Here is a 22951-nt window from a genome sequence, read left to right on the forward strand (position 1 = left end):
GGGGGAGTCAAGGTTAGGCAGTTACGTGTGACGTCATTGCAGGACCACGCGAAGAAGAGGAAGCTGCATGTCAGGCTCGGAAGTTGCTGCCGAGTGTTTTTCCTGGCGCCGTAATTCAGAGGGTTTCCCGAGCACTCCACCAACATGAAGGGGTTTGTCAAGTGTGTTTACTCCTTCCTCTGCTAAAGTTAGTCGGTAAACAGGCAGTTAGCTCGGCTCCTCGTCAAGTGGTTTTCCTGAGTGATCATGAATAGCGGACGCCCGATTAGACCGCCGGGCGAAGATGTGCCCCCTTTCGAAATGGGCCCACGGAGTTGGGCTCCCCGGTTTGAGGGAGGATGGAGACCCCCGCCACCAGAAGGGTGGAGACCCCCGCCACCAGAAGGGTGGGGACCCCCGCCGCCTGGAGAATGGGGACCCCCACCACCTGATCGTTGGGGCCCGCCGCCACCTGAAGGCTGGGGTCAGCCCGGAGAGTGGGGACCAAGGAGGCCTCCATCAGCTGATTGGGGCCTTGGAGGCCCCCCGCCGCCAGGTTGGGCCCCCCCTCCTGATGACAGGTGGCCCCCTCCAGACTGGGGCCCACCGCCAGAAGACTGGCGCTCTTACCATGACTACTGGAGACATGAGCGCGGCCACCCCAGGGCCTGGGCACCTCCTGGTTGGGAACCAGCACGTGGACCATGGGGCCCAGACCCCCTTCCTCCACCTCACATTGGGATGGCTCCTCCGGACCACGCCTCATTTGGGCCCATGCCCCCCTACGGTTTCCCGTCATTCCCCCCCCCTGTGGTAAGTACTGCTCGTTCAACCCGAACCTTGAAGAAGCACATGACGGAGCATGTTCTGTGTCCCCAGCCGCTCCCAGGGGAGGTGATGCAGAACCCGGTTCCTGATCAGCCGGAGTGGGTGAGTTTCAACACAGTATGAAGAGTCCGCCCGGGAGCCATTTTCCCTATGGGTCACTGACGTGGCACTCGTCACAAGTGCTGCCTCCACATGTCAGTGGGATACAGAGTGTGGCTTCACATTGGTCTGGTGAAGTCACGTACATCCGTCCATGGTCAGTTAGCCCGCCTAGTGAGCATGGCTCTGGACTGTGGGAGGAGGCTGGAGTAGCCAGAGAAAACCCAGCGGGAGAACATGCAAACTCCACCCAGAAACCCTGAACCTTCTTGTGGAGAGGCAGCAGAGCGAACCACGGTCCCACTGTGCCGCACTTGTAAAGTCATGTGAAAAACAAACATGTGAGAGACAGATGAGCTTTGATCGTGGTTGAAAGTGCTGTGCACTTTACTGCAGACGCATCTTGGCGAGTCGCCCCACAAATCCAACGGTGTGGCGCCACTCCATCAGCTTCAGCTCCTGAATTGCTGTCGTGCCACAAGTCTCATGACTTTTTGCTCTATTTGTGTCTTCAGATAAAAGCGTTGATCTTGGCTCCGCCCACTGATGCTGCTGCCCCAGAGGTGTTGAAGGACGAGGCTGCTGAGAAGCCGGAACCCGGCCCTACTAAAGCAGAACCTGGCAAGGCCTGCGCAGGCTTGGGACTGCTGGGAAAGCCACGAGTCAGCTCCAAGTGAGTCCGTTTGGTGGTTGCCTTCTGTCGAGTGGCAGTGCTGACCTCTGGTGGGGCTTTGTGTTTCAGGCCGCCCCCGGGTCGCTACCTTGGTGTCATCTCCCTCATTGGGGTAAGATACTCTGCTCAGTAATCCAAGCAGCTCCACCAACCGCTTGTTGAGGGTTACGCCGATGGGGGGACATTGAGGGCAGAGCTCGGGTGAATGGGGGCTGTTTCTGTTTCCTCAGCCAAACCTTGGCCACATCGAGAGGGAGGACCAGGAGAAGTTCACGTTTGACTTAAAGGCCTTCTATGGCGACGGCAGAGCCATGAAGCCTGGGGTCAGTGTTCATTTCACTGCCTGCAAAGAGAAGGTGAGCATGTGTGTCATGATGCCTGGCTTGATCCGGTTTTGATGCATGTGCGTGTGAAGGGCTCCAACATTGCCACCGACGTGAATGTGGCACCTGGAGGAACTGAGAAGGTGGACCTGGAGATATACGAGGGGGTGGTCAGTCAGTCCATCGCAGAGCCACAGGTGATGGTCTCCCACGACCTCTGAACCGTCCTTGTGTGTGTCTCCGGTGCCTGGAAGTGTGTGTGCGCATGTGTGCAGTCTGGAGAACGCCAATACCCTGGTCAAGTCATCGTGGACATCGGTCCCCTGAGGACCAACCTGCCGTTCCTCAGGAAGGACAGCGCGGTGACGCTGCTGGAAAACGACCGGGTTCTGATTAACCTGCTGACTGACGTGGTCAGTGACAAGAAGAGAGCAACAAATATTCGCCCACAGATCCCATCCACCTTCACCTTCACCAAAGAGCCGCGCCTTAAGGTGAGGCTGGATGCTTGGGAAGCCTTCTGCAGATGTCTGTGCTGTGTGTGTGTGTGTGTGATGGGGATCTCGCTCGTGGCTCCGTGGACAGGGCGTCATCACAAGTCTGAAGGACGACGAGGGTGTCATTCAGTCGGATCTGCACCCCGAACTTCCCTTCAGTACCTGTGAGAACTTGAGCGATGTTGATTTCACAGAAGAGGATTTGAAGGAGGAGGTGGAATTCTCAGTGGTCGTGGTCAGTGAAGTGCTGTTTTTGTCCTCAGTTGCGCGTTTCTGTCTTGTTGGAGGTTTCCTTTTGCAACTTTTCCAGCTGCAAACCAAGCCGAGGGCAGTTCGGATTCAACGTGTGAAGGAGCCACTGCTGCTCACGCTCTGCACTGCCACCACAACTCTTGGAAAGGTCACGGGTGAAAGCACGTCGAAGGAGACCAAGGAGAAGGCTGGCGTGGATGCGGCCTCCAACCTGAAGCTGGACCCTGAGCTCTACGAGGGCGTGGTCGTCCAGCCGGTGGAGAAGGCCACGGTGAGCAAGGCAGCCTGCAAGTGGCGGCAGGCCAATTTCATTCCTCACTGGATGTTCTTCCTGCAGGAGGAGCAGCCGGGTGTCCTAGGAAAGATCCAGGCCAACATTGGCAGCAGCAAAGCCACCGTGGCATTCGATCAGCACGACTCGGGCGTGACGCTGCTGAGGAATGACCAGGTTTCTCTTCCTTCTCATTACTGAATGTTCTGTGTGGTGGTCAACATGTCGATCCACACAAGTAGGCAGGGTGGAGTCACGATGGTGGCGTCAGGTGAAAGGCCTTTTTACAGATGTGATGGAACACACTGGAGCCAGGTGGGAGCGCTGAAACGAGCGGCTAAGGAAACCTCATAATGGCTCAAGCCTCGCCCCCAGTCGGGCCGACATTTGAAGAGGTGGCCTGCCGCCGATTGCAGAGAGGTTTACTTCTTATGATCCATAAAAAAACTCTCCTTAGTCTTTTTATTGCCAGCACTTCTGTCAAAGTGAAAACCTCCTCTCTGTTTCCTTCTTTCTCTCTCGCTGCGTTCCATTTTCCCGTGCGCGCAGAGGGCGTTATTCTTACAATAGCCAGCAAAAGGATAACAGACATGAAAGAAGAAGAGGTGTGCGCAGGACGATGTATTTCATCAGAACAGATGCTTCTGTTTCAGAAGTGTGCTTTTGTGGAAGCAATGATGAGATGAGCTGACTTTGCTAAAGTGTTGGCATGTGTTGAACTCAGGTGAACGGACCACTGCAACTCCCTCCATATTTTCACATGAGCACCACATTGTGCTTCGCTGCCTATTTGTTGCCATATTTCAGCTGACATGCCAGAGTTCGATTCTGCCTGCCCTCTGGCTCGGAGGTGTCGTTGATGTCCATGTCGAAAGAGGATTTTGAAATGAAACGGGACATCTCCTTGCTCGCGTTTTCCACCATGTTGGGCTCTCGAATGTTATGCTGTTGTGTGTGATGAACGACCAGGTTTTGATCAACCTTTTGGTGGATGTCGCCACTGGAGAGGAACGGGCCACGAACATCCGAGCAAAGATCCCCTTCACCTTCAACAACACGCAGGAGACTCGCCTGCTGGTCAGACCACACACATTCCCCCACATTCCACTTAGTCTCCTGCTTTCCGTCTGTCCCTGTCCGACGCCCTGTCCATTCTGCTGTCCAGGGCGTCATCGCCAGTCTGGGACCAACGGAAGGCCTCATCAGCTCGCAGGAACACGGAGAACTCCCATTTGATGTTTGTGAGCACTTCAGCGACACAGAGTTCACCGCCAGCGATGTCCAAAAGGAGGTGGAGTTCACCGTGGCCGAGGTAAGGCCTCACCTTTGCTGACCGTGGACTGTTGATATTTGACGGATGGGCATTTGCAGGTGAGCACACGCAAGAGAGCCATCCGGCTGAGAAGGACACGGACGACTGACGCCAAAAAAGACCATCACCGGGGAAGTTTGGAGAAGAAGAAGAAGGAGGAAGTGACAGCAGCATTAAACGCTGCACTCAACAAGGTACTGTGACAGACATGAATACTGACTAGATGCACTGGCACAGACTCGTGGAAGACAGATCTCCTCATTCCCACAGTGGACCCCCATCGGATTTAAGTTTCATTGTCCCGATTCAAAGGACGACGTGAGCAAGGACTGGTTTGAAGGCACCGTGCTGAGGGTCCTCACCAAAACCGCCGTCAAGAATATCAAGAAGGAAGCCGAGGCCCAGCTGCTGCCACTGGTACGTAGTCGAAGGCCGACTCCAACTCCCACCACCAGAGGGCTCGTGGAGACTCGTTTTCCTGCTGCCACACATGATGGTGTGTTTGGTCATTTGACCCATGACTAAATGGGAGACTCAATATGTTGGTGTTCATCAGACAAATGTGTTCAGCTGTACTGACTTCAATGATGCGTGACTTTTGAGTCTATGCTACAGATGAAACGACTAAATGGCATCTGTGGTGGCATGCGAAACAAACCCGCCAAGTCGTTGACACACAGCCGTCAACGTGCAGAGCCATGTGACGCTAACTTGCTAGCAGCAGCTGTCAGTCATGACACATCACTGATTCTGGCTGGATTGTTGTTGTTTTTTCACGTGCAGCCGAAAGAGAAGGAAGAGGGAAATAAGAGTGACAAAGCCTTGAAAACAGATGACACGGATGAGGAAGATGAGAAGACGGATGTGAAGGTGAAAACCGAGCAGCTGGAGGTGAAGGACGAGAATGATGCGGAGGAGCTTGGCCAGGAGGCGGGGCTTCTGGTCACAACCATACGTGGCGAACAGAAGCAGCTGCCGTTTGGACACAACGACCTAATGAGCTCTGCTACCATGATGGTGGGAGACAAGGTGAGGGGTCAATCGCGCCATCACGCTTGTGCAGTCGCTCTGACATTCAGAGCTCCTCTTCCCTCAGGTGAAATTCCACATCGCCAGTCACAGAGATACTAAAGTTGAAAGAGCAACTTTTGTTGAAATACTTCCAGAGTCTTTTCAGGAGTCCACGGAAGAACGGCATCATGTAAGTGCAGGAGTGTTTGCTTGTGTGACACCTTGGGGGAAATATTTCAGGCCATTTTCATGGGGAGAAGACTCTCTGCACAGATGTAAAGCAGTCAGTGTGCAGCTTCTGTAAGCCAGACAGTTTTCTGACACGGAACCACGGGCGGCAACAGTGAGAACACCTGTGAGCAAAGAAGCTCAATTACATGCACTGGTGTGCCACCGGGTGACTGGCAGGCTCATGTCTCCTGGACTAGGATGAGAACGGGGCCATGAGGCCCGTGCCACTTCTATACCTCCATAGCAAAGTGATTTTCCTCTTCCATTGGAGTTATGGTCCCAGGATGGAGCCTGCTGTTCTCTACAGGAGACCCAAATCAGAGAGAACACTACGACACCACTGTACATGAGATGGAGCCATTGTTGGGTTTGTCCCGAGTTTTAGTCCCATCTCAGCCTGCGATTTAGCCTCAGCGTGACTTTGATGACCAGTACTGTGCTGTTTCAGTATGACCGAGCAGGATTGCTGTTACTCGTCTGAGTATTTTCCTAAATGGTGCGTTTGTTTCTAGGGCATTGTGATTGAGTTCTCAGAACTGTCTGGTCTCATCAAGTGCTCCGAGAATCCTCAGCTTTTCTTCTTCATGTCGGAGGTGATGGAGAAGAAGAAACTGCAGCTCAACGAGCGAGTGATGTTCACCATCGCGCCGGTAAGCCGCTCATCTCCAATACTCTGCGTGTCGCTGAAGCCGAGGGCTTTGTCTCCAAGCACCAGACGCTACAGGGTGCTGTCCAGGCCGTGCGGATCAAACGATACGTGGAAAGCTTCTTACATTCCTTTCGAAAATCCACAAAGGAAAAGGTAACATTTGTGTCTGCTCTCAGTTTGTGTCGACACATTGACTGGTTTACACGCCACCGACTTCAGTTCTTGCCCCTTTACGCGGTCTCTCACACAAGTTCACGTTGCGCCAACGTCTTCCCTCTCCTATGATTTCTGCTGAGCCGGTCACACACATTAGTCTCCTCCTTCATTACATTCACTTCTGTTGTCATGCGCTTGATTAAACTTTCTTTTCACATTCCACTGTTATAACTCTGGCGACCAGATGACCATCAAACTGATGAAAGCAACAGATGAATCAGAGTAAGTAGATTTCTGTGTGCTGTTGAAGGAGGTCCTGTCGTCACTGAACTGCAACAGCTTTTTATTACCTCCAGCAAAGTGAATGTGGAAGCAGCAAAGATGAAGGCAGTGGTGAAGAATCTTCGTTCACAGAACTCAAAAACCAGAGAAGCTAGCATCCCGCGGCGCCACGCTCGCAGCAAAAGCAGAAGTCCTCCCAAAGACCAGTTCGGCCGTGTCTTAAAAAAGAGAAGTGACCGTAGAAGGAGGAGTCGTAGTCCAGAGCACTCTACCAGGAGGACCAGGAGCCGCTCAAGGAGCCGCAGCAGGCATCGCAGTGGAAGCAGGAGCCGCTCCAAGAACCGCAGCAGAAGTCGGAGCAGGAGCAGGGACCGGGGCAGGAAGAAGAGAAGCACCTCCAGTAAAGAGCATGACAGCAGCCAGAAGAGAAGGAGGGAGCTGAAATCCCCTCCCTGCAGAACTGCTGTGGTGGACGATGAGTTGGTTCGAAAGAAGCGAGAACTGGAGGAACTGAATGAGATGATTGCTTACAAGAAGTCTCTGGTTGATTTCAGCGGACCAGACCCTGGACATAAAACGTGCATTGACTATGACCACGGCCGTGTCGCCGTCCCACTTACTGAGTACAAACAAGTGAGGCCTATCCTGAAGAGGAGACCGGTAGACCACCCAGAGTACCACTACCGCTCTCCGTATCCTTTCGAGGAGCCGTACTACCGTCCTTACTCTGACCCGTATGCCGATCCTTACCGGGACAGCCGTCTATCCACCGAGGGAGCCTACGACCACAACCCTCCCTCCAGCCACAGATACAATGACCGCTACGATGTTTATGATGAACCGTATGACAGTCGGTACCACGACTCGGCGTATGTGGATCCTCATGGTCATGTGGCTCCGGACCGGTCCCTGGACGGGCCTGTGCTGTCTTCTCAGTCGGTGCTTGAGAATGCAGCTTCCTCAATTCTCGCACCCCGTTCTTTCAAACCTCCATCCCCGAGGACACGGTCTCCTCGAAGTCCCTCACCCCAACGCAGTTCAACTGCCATTGCAAACCCACCACTAGACCATTTCCTTGTCATGCTTGGAAGGAAAGCTGCTGACAGCAAGCATGAGCCGACTGCGGAGGATGGATTGCTGCCGCACGAGCGTGCGGTGGAAGATGGGCGGGGCTTTTCCCGGATTGTTGGACTTACTCCAGATCAGTCAAGCAATACATCACTGGCTGAAGTGACTCAGAAACGACCAACTCCAGAGGACGCTCCAAACATGGATAATGAAGAAAGCAAAGCGGAACCATACCACAAGATACAGAATCTGCTGCGCACCATTGGACTGAAGCTGAGCTCTGGGGAAAAGGAGCCAAGTCCCACATCCTCTTCCCGAGAGAGGGAGGTCCAGGTGCAGCTCTCCAAACATGATGAAAAGATCGACGTGCCCAAAAAAGTTAACAAGACAAGTGGTACTCCTATGCCTCCACCTGAACCTCCTCCAGCCAACTACAGTCACCCGCCTATTCCAGCCGGCTGGCCTCTGCTGAAAGGTCCAGCGTCTTTTGCGGCTGCAGAAATCCCTCCGGCCTCCAGGGTACCCCCAGGACCACCCCCTGGTCCTCCTCCTCGGCGCCCTGAACAGCCTGTTGCCAGAACTCCTCCTGGGCCTCCACCCGGACCCCCACCCCGGGCATCGTTTGAGCGTCCTCAGTTGTTGCTGTCTTCTAATGAGGAAGATCGCCCTCCTGCAGCTCTCCCTCTTCTGTCCAAAGAGGCACAAGCAACCATGTCCTCCACAGTGGCCCAGTGCCTTCATGTGATCAAGGCGTCTCTGGCATCTCAGCAGCCCGCTAGAATGTCCAAGTCTGTCCAGTTCTCTTTACCTGCTCCATCTCCACAAGCGTCGAATCACTCCAGCTCCGAGACGGAGGAAGAGCTCAAGACCAAGCAGCCCAGGGTAAGGCCCCCTTTCAGCTCAAAGCTGCTGGTGCTACGCTAAAGAGGTCCACTGTTTTTGATGTACATCTGGGTTCACAGTATCATTTTATTCTGAGCTCAGACCTACCACAGTTCCCTTTCGATTATAATAGTGCTTTTGTCCACATTGTAAGTACAATTTCAGGGCTGGTGCGCCAGTGTGTGATCGCGGGACCTGTTGGCTAATCTCATGGCAGTGAATTGTCTCTCTCTCGCAGATGAACGTTTACACCCAGGCAGATAAGAAACTCTGTGATGAAGACGTTGGCTGTGGCGTCTCTGCAGGTATTCACTCCTTCATCTGCACTTGTCGACGATGTATCGTGACTACGTTTCCTGCGGCCAACATTTGTCGAGACCCATGCCGTTGTTGCGCACCGAGGCGTTTTGCAGCCTCGACTCAGTTAAGTGGGAAGAAAGTGCTTTCCGTCCTCCTGACTCTCGATGGCCTTAGTAGTGTCGCCGCCCACCTGGTCTCGTTACTCAGCCGTTCATCCTTCAATCAAGAGAAGAACCATCTTCACAATGTAAAGTCTTTTTTTCCTTGATGATTCTGCAGCTTCCAGAACAACCAGTTGAGGACTTCGTTTGCATGCGTTTCAGAGGTTTTAAAGGCCCCATATCATGCAACTGCCCTTTTTCTGACGGTGCTTGGCTTGCTATTTACAAGTCATGACAATATGAATTAAAAGTGTTTTTTGGAATCAGATTTTAAATTCACCTCCCAGCACTCTAAAAGTCAGTTGCCCAAACACTCGAATGGCTTTGCAGTTCTGTCACACGCATCCAGTGATGGGGCAACGTTACAGATTTATTCACTGCCTTTTACTTGTGCTACACTGTAATGTGCTCCTCAGTCAGTAGCGGAGCAGCGGACTGTGCAAGCTCTGTGAGGAAAGTTGGCAGCTGCTGCCTTTATGGAGGAGTGAATGAGGTGATCGTTGTTCTTCCCAACTGGTGGGCATCCTCTTGGAAACTGAACATTCACGAGTCACAGCGTTTTACGAAGACATAATACATGAACATGAAGCTGGACCGACAAATTGAAAGCCGCTGGTAGGAGCATGGTATGGGACCTTTAATGAAGTCATGCTAAAGCCACAACTTGCTCACATTCGGCTCTAGTTTCTCTCGTGTGACACAGCTAGACCCTGTAGTTCAATGAAGTCAGCCATGAAGTCTAGTTCCTCCGTGTTTGCTCGTGGCTCGTAGCGTTTGAGCCCGTTTGCCGACGGTCTACGTTCTGGATCATTCCGCGCAGTCTAGATCCAGCAGTTTGGCTAGATACCTGCTAAATCACGCCAGTTTGCAAACTCGCCATCGCGGACAAGTCTGAAGTCCGTTTTGTGTGGATTCGCTGTTACTTGTGACTTGACTTCGGGATCACTGGCACGTGCCCCGGCGGAGGTGGCTGAGACTCTTGAGTGATAATTGGAAGGAAAAAAAGGGAACTGATGACTGGTGTTTCTGAAATCAATGCGCGCATCTTTCCGGCACTTTCCGTGATAACGCTGGTTTGAACCTTTTCATGGTAAGTTCTTCTTGTGTCATTTCATTCACGTTACCCGGTGAAGTGCAGGACTTGGTTGACTTGCTTGATTTCCGTGGTACTTGCTATCAACATGCGCAGCAGAACTGCCCAGTCGAGCGTGACACAACAGGACTGCTGCGGCGCCGTAATGGTAACAGCACCAGTGTGACGCATGCTTGCATGCTAGCTCGTCCTTTCTTTCCAAAAATGCTATCAATACGTCCGCTAGAGGTTGTACCTGGCTCAGACGGTTGTGCTCGTGACGTTTGAAATCCTGTGCAACTCTTTCTGCTGCTGTAACGTCGGTGGCCTGCGCTAAAATCGCGACTCAAAGTCAGTTCGCTTCGTTTCCACTTCAAGCCAAGTCTGTTTCTAGTTCACACAATGTTGACTCCTGCTGTAAGGTTCTTTTGAGTGAATTCAGTCAAAGTGGACTCATCAGGTTGGTGTTGTACCTTTCTTGCTTTTTAAACTTTTTCATTTTAGTGACATTTCAGCTCCTGTTTTGCTTGAAACCATACTAAGGCAGGGACCATAACGGGTGACCTACAACCCTCCCCAGAATACTACATGCGCTACTGTTAGAAATGTTTTGTCAGCTCATATTTCATTCTTTTAAAGGTACTGGACCATTAATAAAGGAAAGGGAATTTGTCATGTAGGTGAAGATGAACCCTGAGCCGCCACAGATCCTGCCGATCCTTGACTACGCTTCACTGATCGCTGACATCTGGTTGTTTGTAGGTCGACCATTTGGCAACAAGAAGCCCCGAAATGTTTGGATCTGTGGTCACTCGCTGGTGTGTTGGGCCGAGTCCCAGGCCCAGTCCCAGGACACGGGTGCCCAGCTGGGACTGGACCCCAGGAGGGTGGCCGTGTGGTGGAAAGGGTGGGCTGGCATGACCTGGCCTAAGCTGCTGCCCGAGCTTCACCAGCTGTTGCTCACCTGGCCCCGACCACAGGTCCTCATTCTGCACCTGGGGGGGAACGACCTGAGCGCAGAGAGTCCCACCAAGCTGCTGACATCTGTTAGGAAGGAATTGATGTCCATCAGAAGTGTGTTCCCAGACTGTTTGCTGGTCTGGTCTAACATTTTACCCCGCAGAACCTGGGCCCACTCATCGGACAGCCATGAGGTGGATCTGGTCCGGACCACAGTCAACCGCAGGATCCACAACATCTTTAGTGATTTGAGCGGGTCCTCGCTGGCTCACGACAACATCCGCTGTGGCGCCAACACGGGTCTGTACCAGGTCAATGGGATTCTGCTGTCACAAAAAGGCATCAGTGTCTTCAATCAGAACCTGAAGGATTTCTTGGAGAAGTGGGAAAAGAGCCTCTCTGGCTGAGTCTGCATGTTTGGTAAACGTTTTTAAAGTGGTGATGCAGAAGCAGAAACCTTGCAGTGGTTTCTGGACTTGTGCAGTTGGTCATGCCTCAAATAAAGTTTGCAGTCCCACAGCGCCGCCTCTTTTCTATTTCTCGGTTCAAAACGGATCATCCACTATGCTGTGACCACTAATGCAAACTCAAATCTGAGATGTCTGTCTGAGACGATTGAATTAGCGTTCCAATATTGTGACCCAAATCACCATTTTTGGGACGTACAGGGGGTTAAACAATGAGATGGTAGCCTTCAGCCCCGAGACTGAACAGTATGTGACACTGTGGTGTTGCGTTCAGTTGTTAAATGCTGGAATGTGTCAATAAGCATTGGGGACACGAGGTGCACTTCCTGACTGGAGCCAAGCAAGACGGGTTCACCTGCTGAGGTGTCTCCATTATGTTAGCAGCCGAGACAGCGGCGCCACGTTCGAACCAGAACTCTGACAGCTCCACATTGAGGAGGACACGCTTCACGCTTGCTACGTCACTTGCAATGCTGCGCCACTCGTTGGTGATCTCTGGTGTCGCGTGGATTGCTCTGATGGAAGCTCGCCCTTCGCTCTTGCTGCAGGGACGACTGTGTGGGCCACCTTCCTCTCTGAGCGGTCAGGGCCTGGCGCGCGGCTCTGCCTGACTCAGATCAGGAGTATTCACACCCGAGGGTCTCAGTGAAGCAGAGAGGGACGTGCTGGAGTTGATCTCTAAAACAGGAGAAGACGCACCGCGTGTGCTTTCCTTCAACTGGGGTGTTCCCGGGCGACAGTAAACGCAGGCTAACAACCCGTTTCTACTGTCCCTACCTAATGTGGAGAGATGAAAGGTGCTGCAGTACCAGCGCCGTCCTGATGGGGCAGCAACGAGCCATTCAGTTCAATAGTGAACCGAAGAAGAAAAAGCAACATCCGTGTGTTCGTGGATGAAGGCTCGTCTGTGGTGCACAGTGAAGCGCTGAAACGAAACCGGTGATTCCCGCTGGCTCTGCTCTCCGTCCCCCTCCACCTCAGTGGCCGTAGCTGGAACAGATGTACCGTGACCGGCCCCCGCTTCGAGGTGGCTACCGGCCGACGTTCGAGGGCCGAGGACCCCCGCCAGACAGGCCCTACAACGCTCAGCACTACGGGGACGAGCGGAACCGAGCGAGAAGCGCCTACTACCCGGTGCATGCGGCGTACCGACGCTCGCCGCCGCCGCCGCGCCAGGGCTACCCGCCTCCCGGCTCCAACTGGTCCGGCGATGCATCTGGAGAGGCGAGTGCGGCCCCGGTGGCTTTGCTACGGAGGCTGACAGATCTCTGCCAGCCGTGGTTCGGTTCCGTTCTTCTTCTTAAACTCAAACTGGGTGCATTGTTTTTCCGCGTCTGCAGAGCTCGCCGTCGTCTCTGACGTCAGTTCCTGTGAACCACAACATGGTCGCAGCTGTGGGCCACGAGCCAACAGGCGCACCCTCGGCCCTCCATCCTGACCGGTATGTGACCTCTGGGTTTGCCGCTGACCCCGCCAGCTCCTGTGCGTTCCCTTGCCTTGTGGGTCACTGCAGAACGGTGTCCTGACACCAGTGGACCATCTGAGCGCTCTCCTGCTAACGGTGCCTGCAGAAGTCTGTTGCTCACCGTCCCTCTGGTCATCGGGTTCTTGTCTGGATTATTTACTGTCAACAAAACCAGTCGACCATTCCATCCCATGTCATTGATCCCAAATGAGTGATGGGGTTATTTGCTGCCAATAGTCATTAGAGTGTGGCTCATCACCCATGCAGATCACTGTGTTGTCCAAATGGTGAGGCCTTCTGTGTACATGATGTGAAGCGAATGAGATCATTGTTTCTCATGTTTCTCTTCGAGGAGGGAGATAGTAGAAAAACACACGTCAGTGTTCAGCGTGGGACCGTGCAGTTTGGTGGAGCTCGAGCAGACGTCTGGCCTGTTGACCGAAGCCAGGTCACTGGAGCAGACACAGACAGTGAGTGAGAGAGGGAAAGCTCTCGCCTGCCACCACTGCCTTCATGACAGGTCCCAGCTTGGAGGTGTTTGAGAGAGTCACATTCAGGTGGCCAACCAAACACTGGAGCCCACACAAAACGCCGTTGGATTCGGTGGTTCCTGTCACGGCGCCACCTGAGAAAGGCTGGTCAATTGCTGGGCTTTTCCAGTGACCCAGTCAGACCGGCGGGTGTTGCTAAGCCACAGCTGCTCTAACAGCCAGCTGCTGAGGAAGCAACAGTCTCACTTTCACGGGCCCGCAAACCTCTCTGTGCTCCGCCAAGAGCTGTGGCGCTTTGAGTGGCAAGGTGTGGGTTGGGCTTGTTGAAGCCTTTTGACATGCTTCACTGCAGAGCATCTCCCCAGACGGCTTGATAAAGCCTCTACAGCAGACACGCTGCTGCCGAGGGAGCGGCGAGGAGCGCGCGCATCACAACCGGCGGGGCTTCATCAGAGCGCGATCGCGGACACTCACTGACATCCAGCGTGATGCCTCCGCCATGATTTCCTACTGCTCACTGGGAAGCCAAGCTGTCACTGCTGTATACTTGTGAGTAAGGCTCTGCTTTTTTTTGCAGCTATGGTGGCCATAGCGGAACACGCAATTGGAGCAGAGACGGAAGCCCAGACCACAGTCGAGCAAAGAACCGTGGTCGCAGCAGAAGCCGTCCTGGTGATGGTCTGGACCGAGCAAGGGCCAAGAGTCGTGGAAGGAGCAGAAGTCAGAGCCAGAGTCCAGATAGAACCAAGGCCAAGCGCCGAGGGCGCAGCAGAAGCCGACGTCGCTCCCCGTCGAAATCCAGATCCAGATCCAGTTCCAGAGGGCAGAGCCGCTTTAGACCTTCAAGTGGGAAGAGAAGACGAAGTCGCAGCAGCAGCCGCAGCAGCAGCAGCAGCAGCAGCCGCAGCAACAACAACAGCCGCCGCCGCCGCCGCAGCAGCAGCAGCTCCTCCAGGAGCAGCTACAGCTCGGACCACAGACACAAGGACATGAATCAGCAAAGGAGCGCGTGGTACCAAAAGGAAGTGGAGGAAATTCAGAACCAACCTACCAAGTCCATCCTGAAGAAACGCATCAACCCTGGTGACTCACCCTCTCTCGCGGTAGGTCCATACAGAACTGTGGTGTCCCTTGATCAGAGCTGATTCATGTTGGAAAAACTCACATCTGTGCAACATATATATATATATATATACATATATAAAATAGAATTAAAATTGAAAATTTGAATGCAATTCCAATGTGGTTACGTTTTTTACTATTTTGTCAAAATACTGCCTAAATACTTGAGAAGAACACGTTGACGTATATTTTACTCTTCCACTAGAAATAATAATAATTTTAATTTCTCAGTATATAATAAGTTGGTAGTGTAAACAGAAGGATCACACATCCTTTGACAAAAAAATGTTCTCGACTGTGCAACATTTAAAAAAGTAGTAAAAACGAAACCTATTGGATATTTGGCATTCGGTGTTATTCGGCCAAGCTTTTCAAATTTTGTTTGGCTTTGGCCCCCAATTTTCAGTGGGGTGCAGCCCCAGCATCCATCCATCCATGCATCAACTGCCTTTGATACCCACTCTCCTGCAGGTCACGGGCTCGCCTCCTCATTCTCAGCCCTCAAACATGAACCAGTTTGCTGAGCAACTGCTTCAAGCTGTCAAAGGGATGGAGCCTTGTGCTGTGGCGGACATGTTGTCGCAGCTGCGCTCTGACCCCGAGATGGCCCTTCGTGCTGACCTGGACGCTGAGATCCGAGAAATCCTCAGCCTGTTGGCTCCGCCCAGCAGTGCCACCACTCGGCTGGAGAAGGCCAGCGACATCGATGATGAGGAGAAGTTTCTCTACGGGGACTGTGACGAGCCCCCGCCGGCGGCAGCTCCCGCCGCGCCCTTCCACCAGCAAGGGTTGGACCCGTACCGAGATGTCACTGAGGAAACTCTGTACGGAGAGTCTTCCTCTCAGAAAGTTCATGCTCAGTCTCCTCCTCCTCCTTTTGCTGCGGGTCATCTCCACGCACCTCCCACCAGTGCTCCGGTGGATACGGGATTCCCTGGCACCGACATCAAGCAGGAGGCGCCGCATGCTGCGTCGTTGCCCACCATTTCACGACATGAGAATGATCGACAGGCAGAGGAAGAGTATGAAAAGATCCAAGACCTGCTGAAGACCATCGGGCTGGACTTGGGTCTGAGTGAAATCAGCAAGATGGCAGCTAGGACAAAGGAGCGCTTGCACGGAAACAAGCCTCCGAAGACACCGACGCGACGTCGGCGATACTCTTCAGGCAGCTCAGACAGCAGTCCCCGACGTGGGAGGCAGAGCCACAGCCGGAGTCACAGTGGCGACCGAGCAGCAAGCTGGAGCAGTGACGGTGCTCATAAGAAGAGCAGTGATCCACACAAGCCCCCTGAATATGTGAGGAGTGATTGGAACCCAAAGAGCCTTCCAGCTCAAACCCTGGAAACCAACAGCGGACGCTCTCTGTGTCCGGGGGCGGTGCCCAACTATCCCCCGCCGCAGGTGCACGCCATCATGCCTCCTGCCTTCCCGCCGTACGGCCCTTATGGCAACTACCTACCCTACATGCACCAGCAGTGGCCTCCTTTGCACCCGGGCCCTGCCATGGTCCCCCCAGCCACCATGACCCCAACCCTCAAAATGACTCCACCACCAAAGGATGACCTTTCAGAGAAGCAAAACATGGAGAGTCAGAAACAGAAGGTGAGTCGACCGAATTGCTGGCTTGTGTGTGCAGAGAGAACGCTGAACCTGCATGTGTGGGCTGCTCTCTCAGGTTCTGGAGGAACGGGAGAAGCTGAAGTTGGACCGTGACGACAGAATGAAAAAAAAGGAACAGCTGATGAAGGAATTAGAGAGCCTGAGGAAGCAGCAGGGTGAGAAACGGAGACCATGAGCCGTGTCAGTGGCTGCTCCTGGCTTTACTCAGGCTCTTGTTTTACAGGCGAGCTGCTCAGAAAGAAGCGGCGGGAGAAGGACGGCCACAAAGACCCACTCTTGCAAGACATCAGCAACCTGCAGGAAAAGTTGATCTCTCAGATCCACACCTTGCGGAAAGAGCACGAGGCTGCCGAGAAGAAGCGCAGTGAGATTGACAAAGTGGCTCTGATCCTGGGCCTGAGCCCGTCCGATCGTCCGCAGCACGACCCCAGGTCTCCCCCAAAGCAGGAAGAAAAGAAGCCTGAGCTAATTCAGGAAATTCGCTGCAAAACCCCACCAAAGGTAGGTGTCGATGGAATGATGGCGTGAGGGCTCTGTGCTCAGTGGTCTGGCGTCTTAGCTTTAAAGGGCTCCTCCAACTTTTCCTGACTTATTTATCCGTTTGAAATCCTTCCCGCTCCACGATGCTGTCCGCCATCATGATGATGCTTCGTGTTGAAGGCGAATAGTTTTTTCTTTTCTCAAGCCACAGCTAAACCACAAACAAAGGTTTTTTTTTTTTTTTTCTTTCATGACACGAACCTATGAAATAACAATAACACGGATCGACGCTGAATAAGAAAGCATTGCAACCTTTACAGCAAACTTTTATTCCATTTTCAATGAACAGATTAAACCTCAACTCAATGTCAACTTCTTTCGACACATTCTTTGTTGAAGTTGCCGGTGGATTCCAGGTATGCAGAGAATAGAGAAACACTGTTGTCATGCAGTACAGCTTGAACTTGCACCAGTCCTTTACAGTCCGTGTGGTAGAAAAACTCATGACAGTGAGAGCGCTGGTTCCTCAGCAGCTGTTAGCGCAGCCGAGGCTAGCAACACCCGCCGCTCCCGGCGTGACATTCAGAGTGATAAGAAATGATCCTTCATTTCACTGAGCTGGATGAGCAGCCCTTCTCAAGGAGACGGAAACCACCGGATCCGTCGGCGTGTTGGAGCCAGGTGCAGCCACCTGAATGTGAAACTGTCGAACATCTGGAGTGTAAACTTTCATCGCTGCAGAGAGTCCTGCTACAGTCTGTCAAGACGTCACAGACACAGCACCGTCTCTCACCGGCCACCTCTCACATGGAGTGACAGGTTCCTCAGTCGCTCCTTCTGACACAAGAGTTGCTGCAGTCTGAAAGGCTTTTTTTTTTTACATTAAAACCTGCCTGAATTAAAGTGATCTCATGGTTGATGTTTTCACATCATGTACTTGGGAGGTCTCATCATTTGATGACAAATTCATTGTCAATCCACAAGATCGGTATCGTTGAGCGTCCTGAGCGGCAGCATCCCGACGATATATTTTTTTACTTGTTTGATTTAATAATTTACCTGTAATGCATTACTGTATCAGTGCTTGTCGAGGTTCGTTAGTTTTTGAATGTTTTCTGTCTTTCAGACCTTGATCTCATCTGGGCAAACAGCTGCAGCAAATTCTGGAAAGGATTCTGTCGCTGCTGAAGCTTCAGCTCCGTCTTCTGAGCCCTTTGAATACTATGATGCTGGAAATCATTGGTGCCAAGACTGTAATGTCACATCAGGATCCATGTTTGACTTTTTCACACATTTGCACAGCAAGCACCATCGCAAGGTTTGTGCCTTTTCTTTTTTTTTTTGCTTTCAGGTTCTGTTTTCTCCCAGGTTTTTGGTTTTTGATACTTTTACCAAGTAAGTTCCTCGCCTGTCAATGGGCGACAATGATGTCGATGATAATAAGAATGGCTTCACTGTCATTTACACCAGAACCATGGACACTACTGTTGCCTCCACCACAGTGTATTTTCTCCGTTTTGTCTCCATGCTTTTGTAACATCCCCAAATAATAGTGTTTTGTCCCGGGGGCAGTTTTCACCCCTCATGAACGCAGGACTACTCAAAACACGCCCTCAAATGTGGCTCAGATTGAAGCAACACGTGTCTGCTGCCTGCTCTTGTAAAGTCCGAGCCACGTCAGGCTCCATGTTTGCAGCTTGGTTTGTTGAATTGGTGCAATGTTACCTGTAGCAGTTTGCGACGTCAGCACATCAAGTGTGAAGGGAAACAGCTGCTAAGTAATGGCAACATTTTCCCTGTCGCAGACTCTGGATCCATACAACCGGCCTTGGGTGTCCCCTGCCAGCAAGATGGCAAAGGTTGTGCCACAGGAAGAGAAGCTGACCAAGCCAGCCAAAGGTAACGCTCCCTTTACGGGGCCGCGAGCAGACCAGAGAATGTTTTGGTTTTTGTTATACATTTAAAGGTCTATGCATGAATTGACATTTGGTTTTGATACTTCACCAGATGTAAACATCCAAACTTGAAATGATGATGATGATCTTGTTGTCTTGCTGTTCTAGGCTCGGAGTTCCTGCTCCCTGTCAGAGGCTTCTACTGTCTGCTGTGTAAGCAGTTCTACGGCGACGCCATCTGTGCGGAAGAACACGTGACCCGCCACGCACACAACGAGCTCTACAAGGTAGACTGCTGCTGAGTGCATGAAGACCTTTGAGCGATGTTGGTCCTTCAGCCAAGACTCAACCTGACGTGATGCCAGAGAATCACACTGGACAAAGGTCCCACTGTCTGAATAGTCATTTCAAGGGTCACATTGAAACTGTGTCCGGATCATCCATAGTTGATTAAGTATTATACTCAAACAAATGATGAGTTTCATCATGAAACAGCTGGGCTTTCAAGAGAGACTGGAGTTTCCCAAATAGGCCATAGCATTAAGAAAAACATCTCTTGACACTGTGTTCTTGTTTAAAAATCATTGGACAGCGGCGAAGTGTTAACATTGCATTCAAGTTGATGACAATGAAAATATGGGAGCAAGCAACGGAGCCCTGCTGAGACAGCAGTGCCAGCGCTGCACCAGGAGGCTACAGAGTGGTCGCCACTGAGGCCTCTTCTCTCCCAGTCACAACAAAGAGGCTGTGTTCTGTTGCTTGCATGTCACTGTTGCAACCGTTCGATCTCAGCACGGAGACGTGTTGAAGCAATTTCCACTAGATCTGCCGTTGTGGTTTTCAGCCAACTTTGAAACAATGGAGAAAACTTGGATCGTCTGCGAGTGTCAAAGTTTTGGAGTGAGACGTCACGTTAGCCGTTAGCTCAGCTGTGCAGACGGTGTCTCGTCACGGCATCGAAGGGAGACTCCATCCATCATTATGTCTTGAAGGTGTGTGCTCAAGTTAGAGGCACAGAGTTCTTCACTGTGGGTGGAGTGAGAGGAGCAGTGCGCACCATGGCAGCGCTGGCTCCACTGACGGACGTGACTGCCCTAAAGTGTACAGAAGAAACTGGATCATTTGATGGCGGTCACCTGACCCCTGGAATGGCGTCCGACTCCCCCACCGTGGGACTGCTCTATCTAATCTGATAAAGGTGGAGAAGACTCTTGGAGTTCTCATTCTTTCCTGCAAGGCCGATGGGAGTAGATCACGCTCATCATGAATGAAATCCTTTTGAACCAAAAATGGATTTGAAATTGAATCGTGGCCCCCGAAAATCAGAATCCAGTCATGAGAGGGTCAAAGGCTCGCTCCACTGTTGAATCTCCTGTTGAGAGACCCAGACAGTCTTGTTGCTTGTTATCACCAATCTCACCTGGCACCTTTGTGTTTTTCAGAAAATGACATATGAGAATCATCTCTACGAGCAGAGGAGGAACCTTGACCGTCAAGCCAGCCTCACCTCTGATCACAAGAAACGCAAACAAGATGACGACGACGGCGACGACAAAGAGGAGGAAGTCAAAGGGAGGAAGGACAAAAAGGAAAGAAAGGACAAGGAGCGGAAGGAGGAGGACGACAGTAGAGACGGCAAGTGTCAGGTGCAGTCTGGAGGCGCCTGTGCCTGGAGTGCAGTGGATGAGAAGACCAGGTACAGACGAGAGGAGGAGGGACGCTCGAAGAGGAGTCGTGAGTCCCGGCACACCAGAGAGAATGAACAGCTGTCGAAAGCCAAGCGTGAGGCCAAGCCGAGATCAGACGGCCTTGAAAAGCCACCCGAGCCCGTGTTCAAGCCTTTCGAGGCACCAAAGATCTTCTGTGGTCCCAGCCCAGCTATGAGGGCCAAACTTCGCAAGCAGAATATAGAGGCCACTAAGCCAGCAGCAGTGCCATCTTCTGCGCCGCCACCATCAACTTTTGGAAAGTTTCAGTGGAAAAAAAAGGAGAGCCAGCTGACCAGGGAGGCTCAGAAAATGGCCGCCCAGTTCATTAAGGAGGAGGAGCTGGCGGTCAGAGACAAGGTGGCCCCCGCAGAGGATGCTTTTTCCAAGTCCGTGGCTATGGCAAAGGAAATTGCTATCAAGTTGGCAAGTCAAAGTACTGTCCCTGCACCGGCCCACAGGGGGAGAGGAAGTCCCCGTTTTCAAGCCTATGGTGTAGGGTTGAGGCCGGGTTTAATCCCAGGGAAACCTCCAGATGTCAACAAATCCAGTGATTACGTCGCTCCAGATCCGAAGACAAGCCCGCAGGCTCCTGCTGTCACCGCAGCGCAGCCTGTTCCATCGGCATTACAGCCAGGACCAAGCAGCGTTACCGCGGCGCCCACGACTGGGAGAGCCCCTTTCTCAGTTGCTGTCCCACCACCAACCAGTGTTCGGTCGCCCACAGCAAGTATGCCCTCTCCCGCCATGAGTCCGGCCACCACTTGCAGAGGGGTCCCAACAGCTTCCGTCTGTGCACCTCCATCGCTGTCAGCCGCCTCTCCAGTCTTTAAAGCTCCACTGCCGGTGAACCGAAGCCCTTCTGTGTGGAAGCCTGCGCCGCAGCAGACCACAGAGGCTGTCTCGGAGGAGAACGGTCCCGACGTGGCAGCCCCAGGGGTTCCAGAGAGTGAGCAAGCTCAGGCAGTCTTTGTTAAGCCGCCGCCATTCATGAATATAGGAGCCGGCCCCCCAAAGCAAGATAAACCAAAGAGGAACTTGGCTGCAGCTAAGGCTCAGGATCTCTTTGGCATTTTTTACAGCAGCCTTGGCCAATCAGGGCCCTCCCTCATCAAGCAGCCACCATCAAATGCTGAAAGTAACCTCAAGAGTCCTGTCGTGCCAGAGATGGAGAGTCCAAGTCCCGCCTTAGTTACGGAGCCAAAGGCACCCAAAGTGTGTCTTACCTCAGACTCAAAAACACATCACCGGCCGATGTTCCCACAAGTGCGGGCTGGGTCTGTCGTCTCCTTGCAAGCCTCTGCAGATGTTGAACCTCAGGCTGAGTCTCCACCAAAACCCGAGCAATGCGAGGCTTCTTCTTCAGATTCCTCCGAGTTGAAGCTCGACCCTCAAAAACCGTTCAATGCCATGGTTCTTCCACAAGTGCGGGCTGGGTCTGTCGTCTCCTTGCAAGCCTCTGCAGATGTTGAACCTCAGGGTCTGTCTCCACCAAAACCCAACCAAAGTGAGGCTTCTTCTTCAGGTTCCTCGGAGTTGTTTTTTGAATCTCCAGCACCTTCAGAACGTGAGATTCCTGCACATACTCTGACAGATTCACCGATTGCTTCTGTCATCTCCTTGCAAGTCTCTGCAGATGTTGAACCCCACGCCGAGTCTTTTCCAGACCCGAAGCAATGTGAGTCTTCCTCATCAGGTCCCGCCAAGATGGAGTCTGAATGTGCAACACCTTCAAATCCTGAGGCTCTTCCACATGCTCCGACAGACTTACAGATTGCTTCAGTCTGGTCCTTGCAAGTCACTGCAGAAGTCGACTCTCTGACCAAGTCTTTCCCTGAACCCAACCAATGTGAGGCTGCCTCCTCAGGGTCCTCCCAGGTGGAGTGCGACTCTCAAACAACCTTGAATCCTGAGCTTCTCCCGGAGACTGTGACCTCTGAGCCTTCAGGCATTCTGCATTCATGTCATCAAAATCAGGGGCCGAAGCAGGTAAGAACGCCAACAAAAAGAAAAGCCCGGGCATCGCTTCCTGTTCAGCAGGCCAGATCTCAAAGCAGGTACCAAACACGACAGCAGCAGATGAATATAGAATCACAAGTGGAACACGCAGAGCCCTCGCCAGCCTGTGTGCACGCCGACTGTGCCGTGCCAGACACTGGAGAGTTGCATGAACCCGCCATGATGGCGCTGGACTTTGTTGAAAACCTAGAAGGTGCAACCTGTCAGAATGACTCTCCTGACCCGAACTTGGTTCCTGTTGTGTCAAGTTCTGAGGACATGAAGACTGAGGAAACCTCCGAGACATTGGTCACAGCTCAGTCCCAGGACTTACCCCAAAACATGGACTCCGAGACGTTGACTTTTGAGTAGGTTAGTAAGTCACAGGGAGAACGTAACCATGAATCTGGGGTCATTCCAGAGCAGTTTTGTCACTGTCATTGTTTGTACATCTACATGCTAATCGTGATTGTGCTTACTTTCTTTTCCTGTTAATTAAAAAAAAAATCACATTCAGAATGTTTTTTCTTTTGCTTCCTGAGATGTATTTTGACATGACATGTTTCCTATTGGTGTTGTCCTGGTGTGCCCTTGGCTGCTCCAGTTTTGGATCCTTGTGGCTGGCTCTCTTGTTTGTGTCATGGTTTTATTATTAAAAATGAATTCGTGGCTTTTCACAGTCACATTTTATTTCCCAG

At 52.3% G+C, this 22951-nt stretch overlaps 2 protein-coding genes across 4 annotated transcripts; both read left to right on the top strand.

Annotated features, from left to right (window-relative positions):
• The first annotated feature begins 53 nt into the window (after positions 1–53).
• Positions 54–11824, top strand: si:dkeyp-121d4.3 (uncharacterized). Of its 3 annotated transcripts, none has more exons than XM_053875702.1 (22): positions 54–792; positions 859–909; positions 1422–1579; positions 1649–1691; positions 1810–1935; positions 1995–2099; positions 2178–2396; positions 2488–2634; positions 2710–2922; positions 2989–3099; positions 3892–3999; positions 4088–4234; positions 4294–4428; positions 4505–4651; positions 5018–5263; positions 5331–5435; positions 5989–6126; positions 6186–6278; positions 6526–6563; positions 6638–8513; positions 8752–8818; positions 10809–11824. In XM_053875702.1, the coding sequence occupies exons 1-22, from the start codon at positions 247–249 to the stop codon at positions 11411–11413; spliced, it is 5424 nt and encodes a 1807-aa protein (XP_053731677.1). In that variant the 5' UTR covers positions 54–246; the 3' UTR covers positions 11414–11824. The 3 variants fall into 3 exon arrangements, with proteins under 3 accessions (XP_053731677.1, XP_053731679.1, XP_053731678.1); XM_053875704.1 differs by having other exon boundaries at positions 11170–11402; XM_053875703.1 differs by lacking the exon at positions 5331–5435.
• A 169-nt stretch (positions 11825–11993) lies between these two features.
• znf318 (zinc finger protein 318) lies at positions 11994–22916 on the top strand. Its single transcript, XM_053875705.1, has 10 exons — positions 11994–12697; positions 12814–12914; positions 14007–14532; positions 15023–16156; positions 16230–16329; positions 16398–16675; positions 17781–17972; positions 18460–18553; positions 18718–18836; positions 19992–22916. Exons 1-10 carry the CDS (start codon positions 12473–12475, stop codon positions 22623–22625), a joined length of 5403 nt encoding a protein of 1800 aa, XP_053731680.1. The 5' UTR covers positions 11994–12472; the 3' UTR covers positions 22626–22916.
• The last annotated feature ends 35 nt before the right edge of the window (positions 22917–22951 follow it).

The sequence above is a fragment of the Synchiropus splendidus genome, chromosome 9, assembly GCF_027744825.2.
Source record: "Synchiropus splendidus isolate RoL2022-P1 chromosome 9, RoL_Sspl_1.0, whole genome shotgun sequence".
Taxonomy (NCBI): domain Eukaryota; kingdom Metazoa; phylum Chordata; class Actinopteri; order Syngnathiformes; family Callionymidae; genus Synchiropus; species Synchiropus splendidus.

Coding starts and splice junctions, on each gene's coding strand:
- si:dkeyp-121d4.3 (XM_053875702.1), top strand. CDS start 247: ATGAATAGCGGACGCCCGATTAGACCGCCGGGCGAAGATGTGCCCCCT. Junction 5,264..5,330: donor CCATGATGGTGGGAGACAAG/GTGAGGGGTCAA, acceptor CTCTTCCCTCAG/GTGAAATTCCACATCGCCAG. Junction 6,127..6,185: donor TGATGTTCACCATCGCGCCG/GTAAGCCGCTCA, acceptor TTTGTCTCCAAG/CACCAGACGCTACAGGGTGC.
- znf318 (XM_053875705.1), top strand. CDS start 12,473: ATGTACCGTGACCGGCCCCCGCTTCGAGGTGGCTACCGGCCGACGTTC. Junction 14,533..15,022: donor GTGACTCACCCTCTCTCGCG/GTAGGTCCATAC, acceptor ACTCTCCTGCAG/GTCACGGGCTCGCCTCCTCA. Junction 17,973..18,459: donor ACAGCAAGCACCATCGCAAG/GTTTGTGCCTTT, acceptor TCCCTGTCGCAG/ACTCTGGATCCATACAACCG.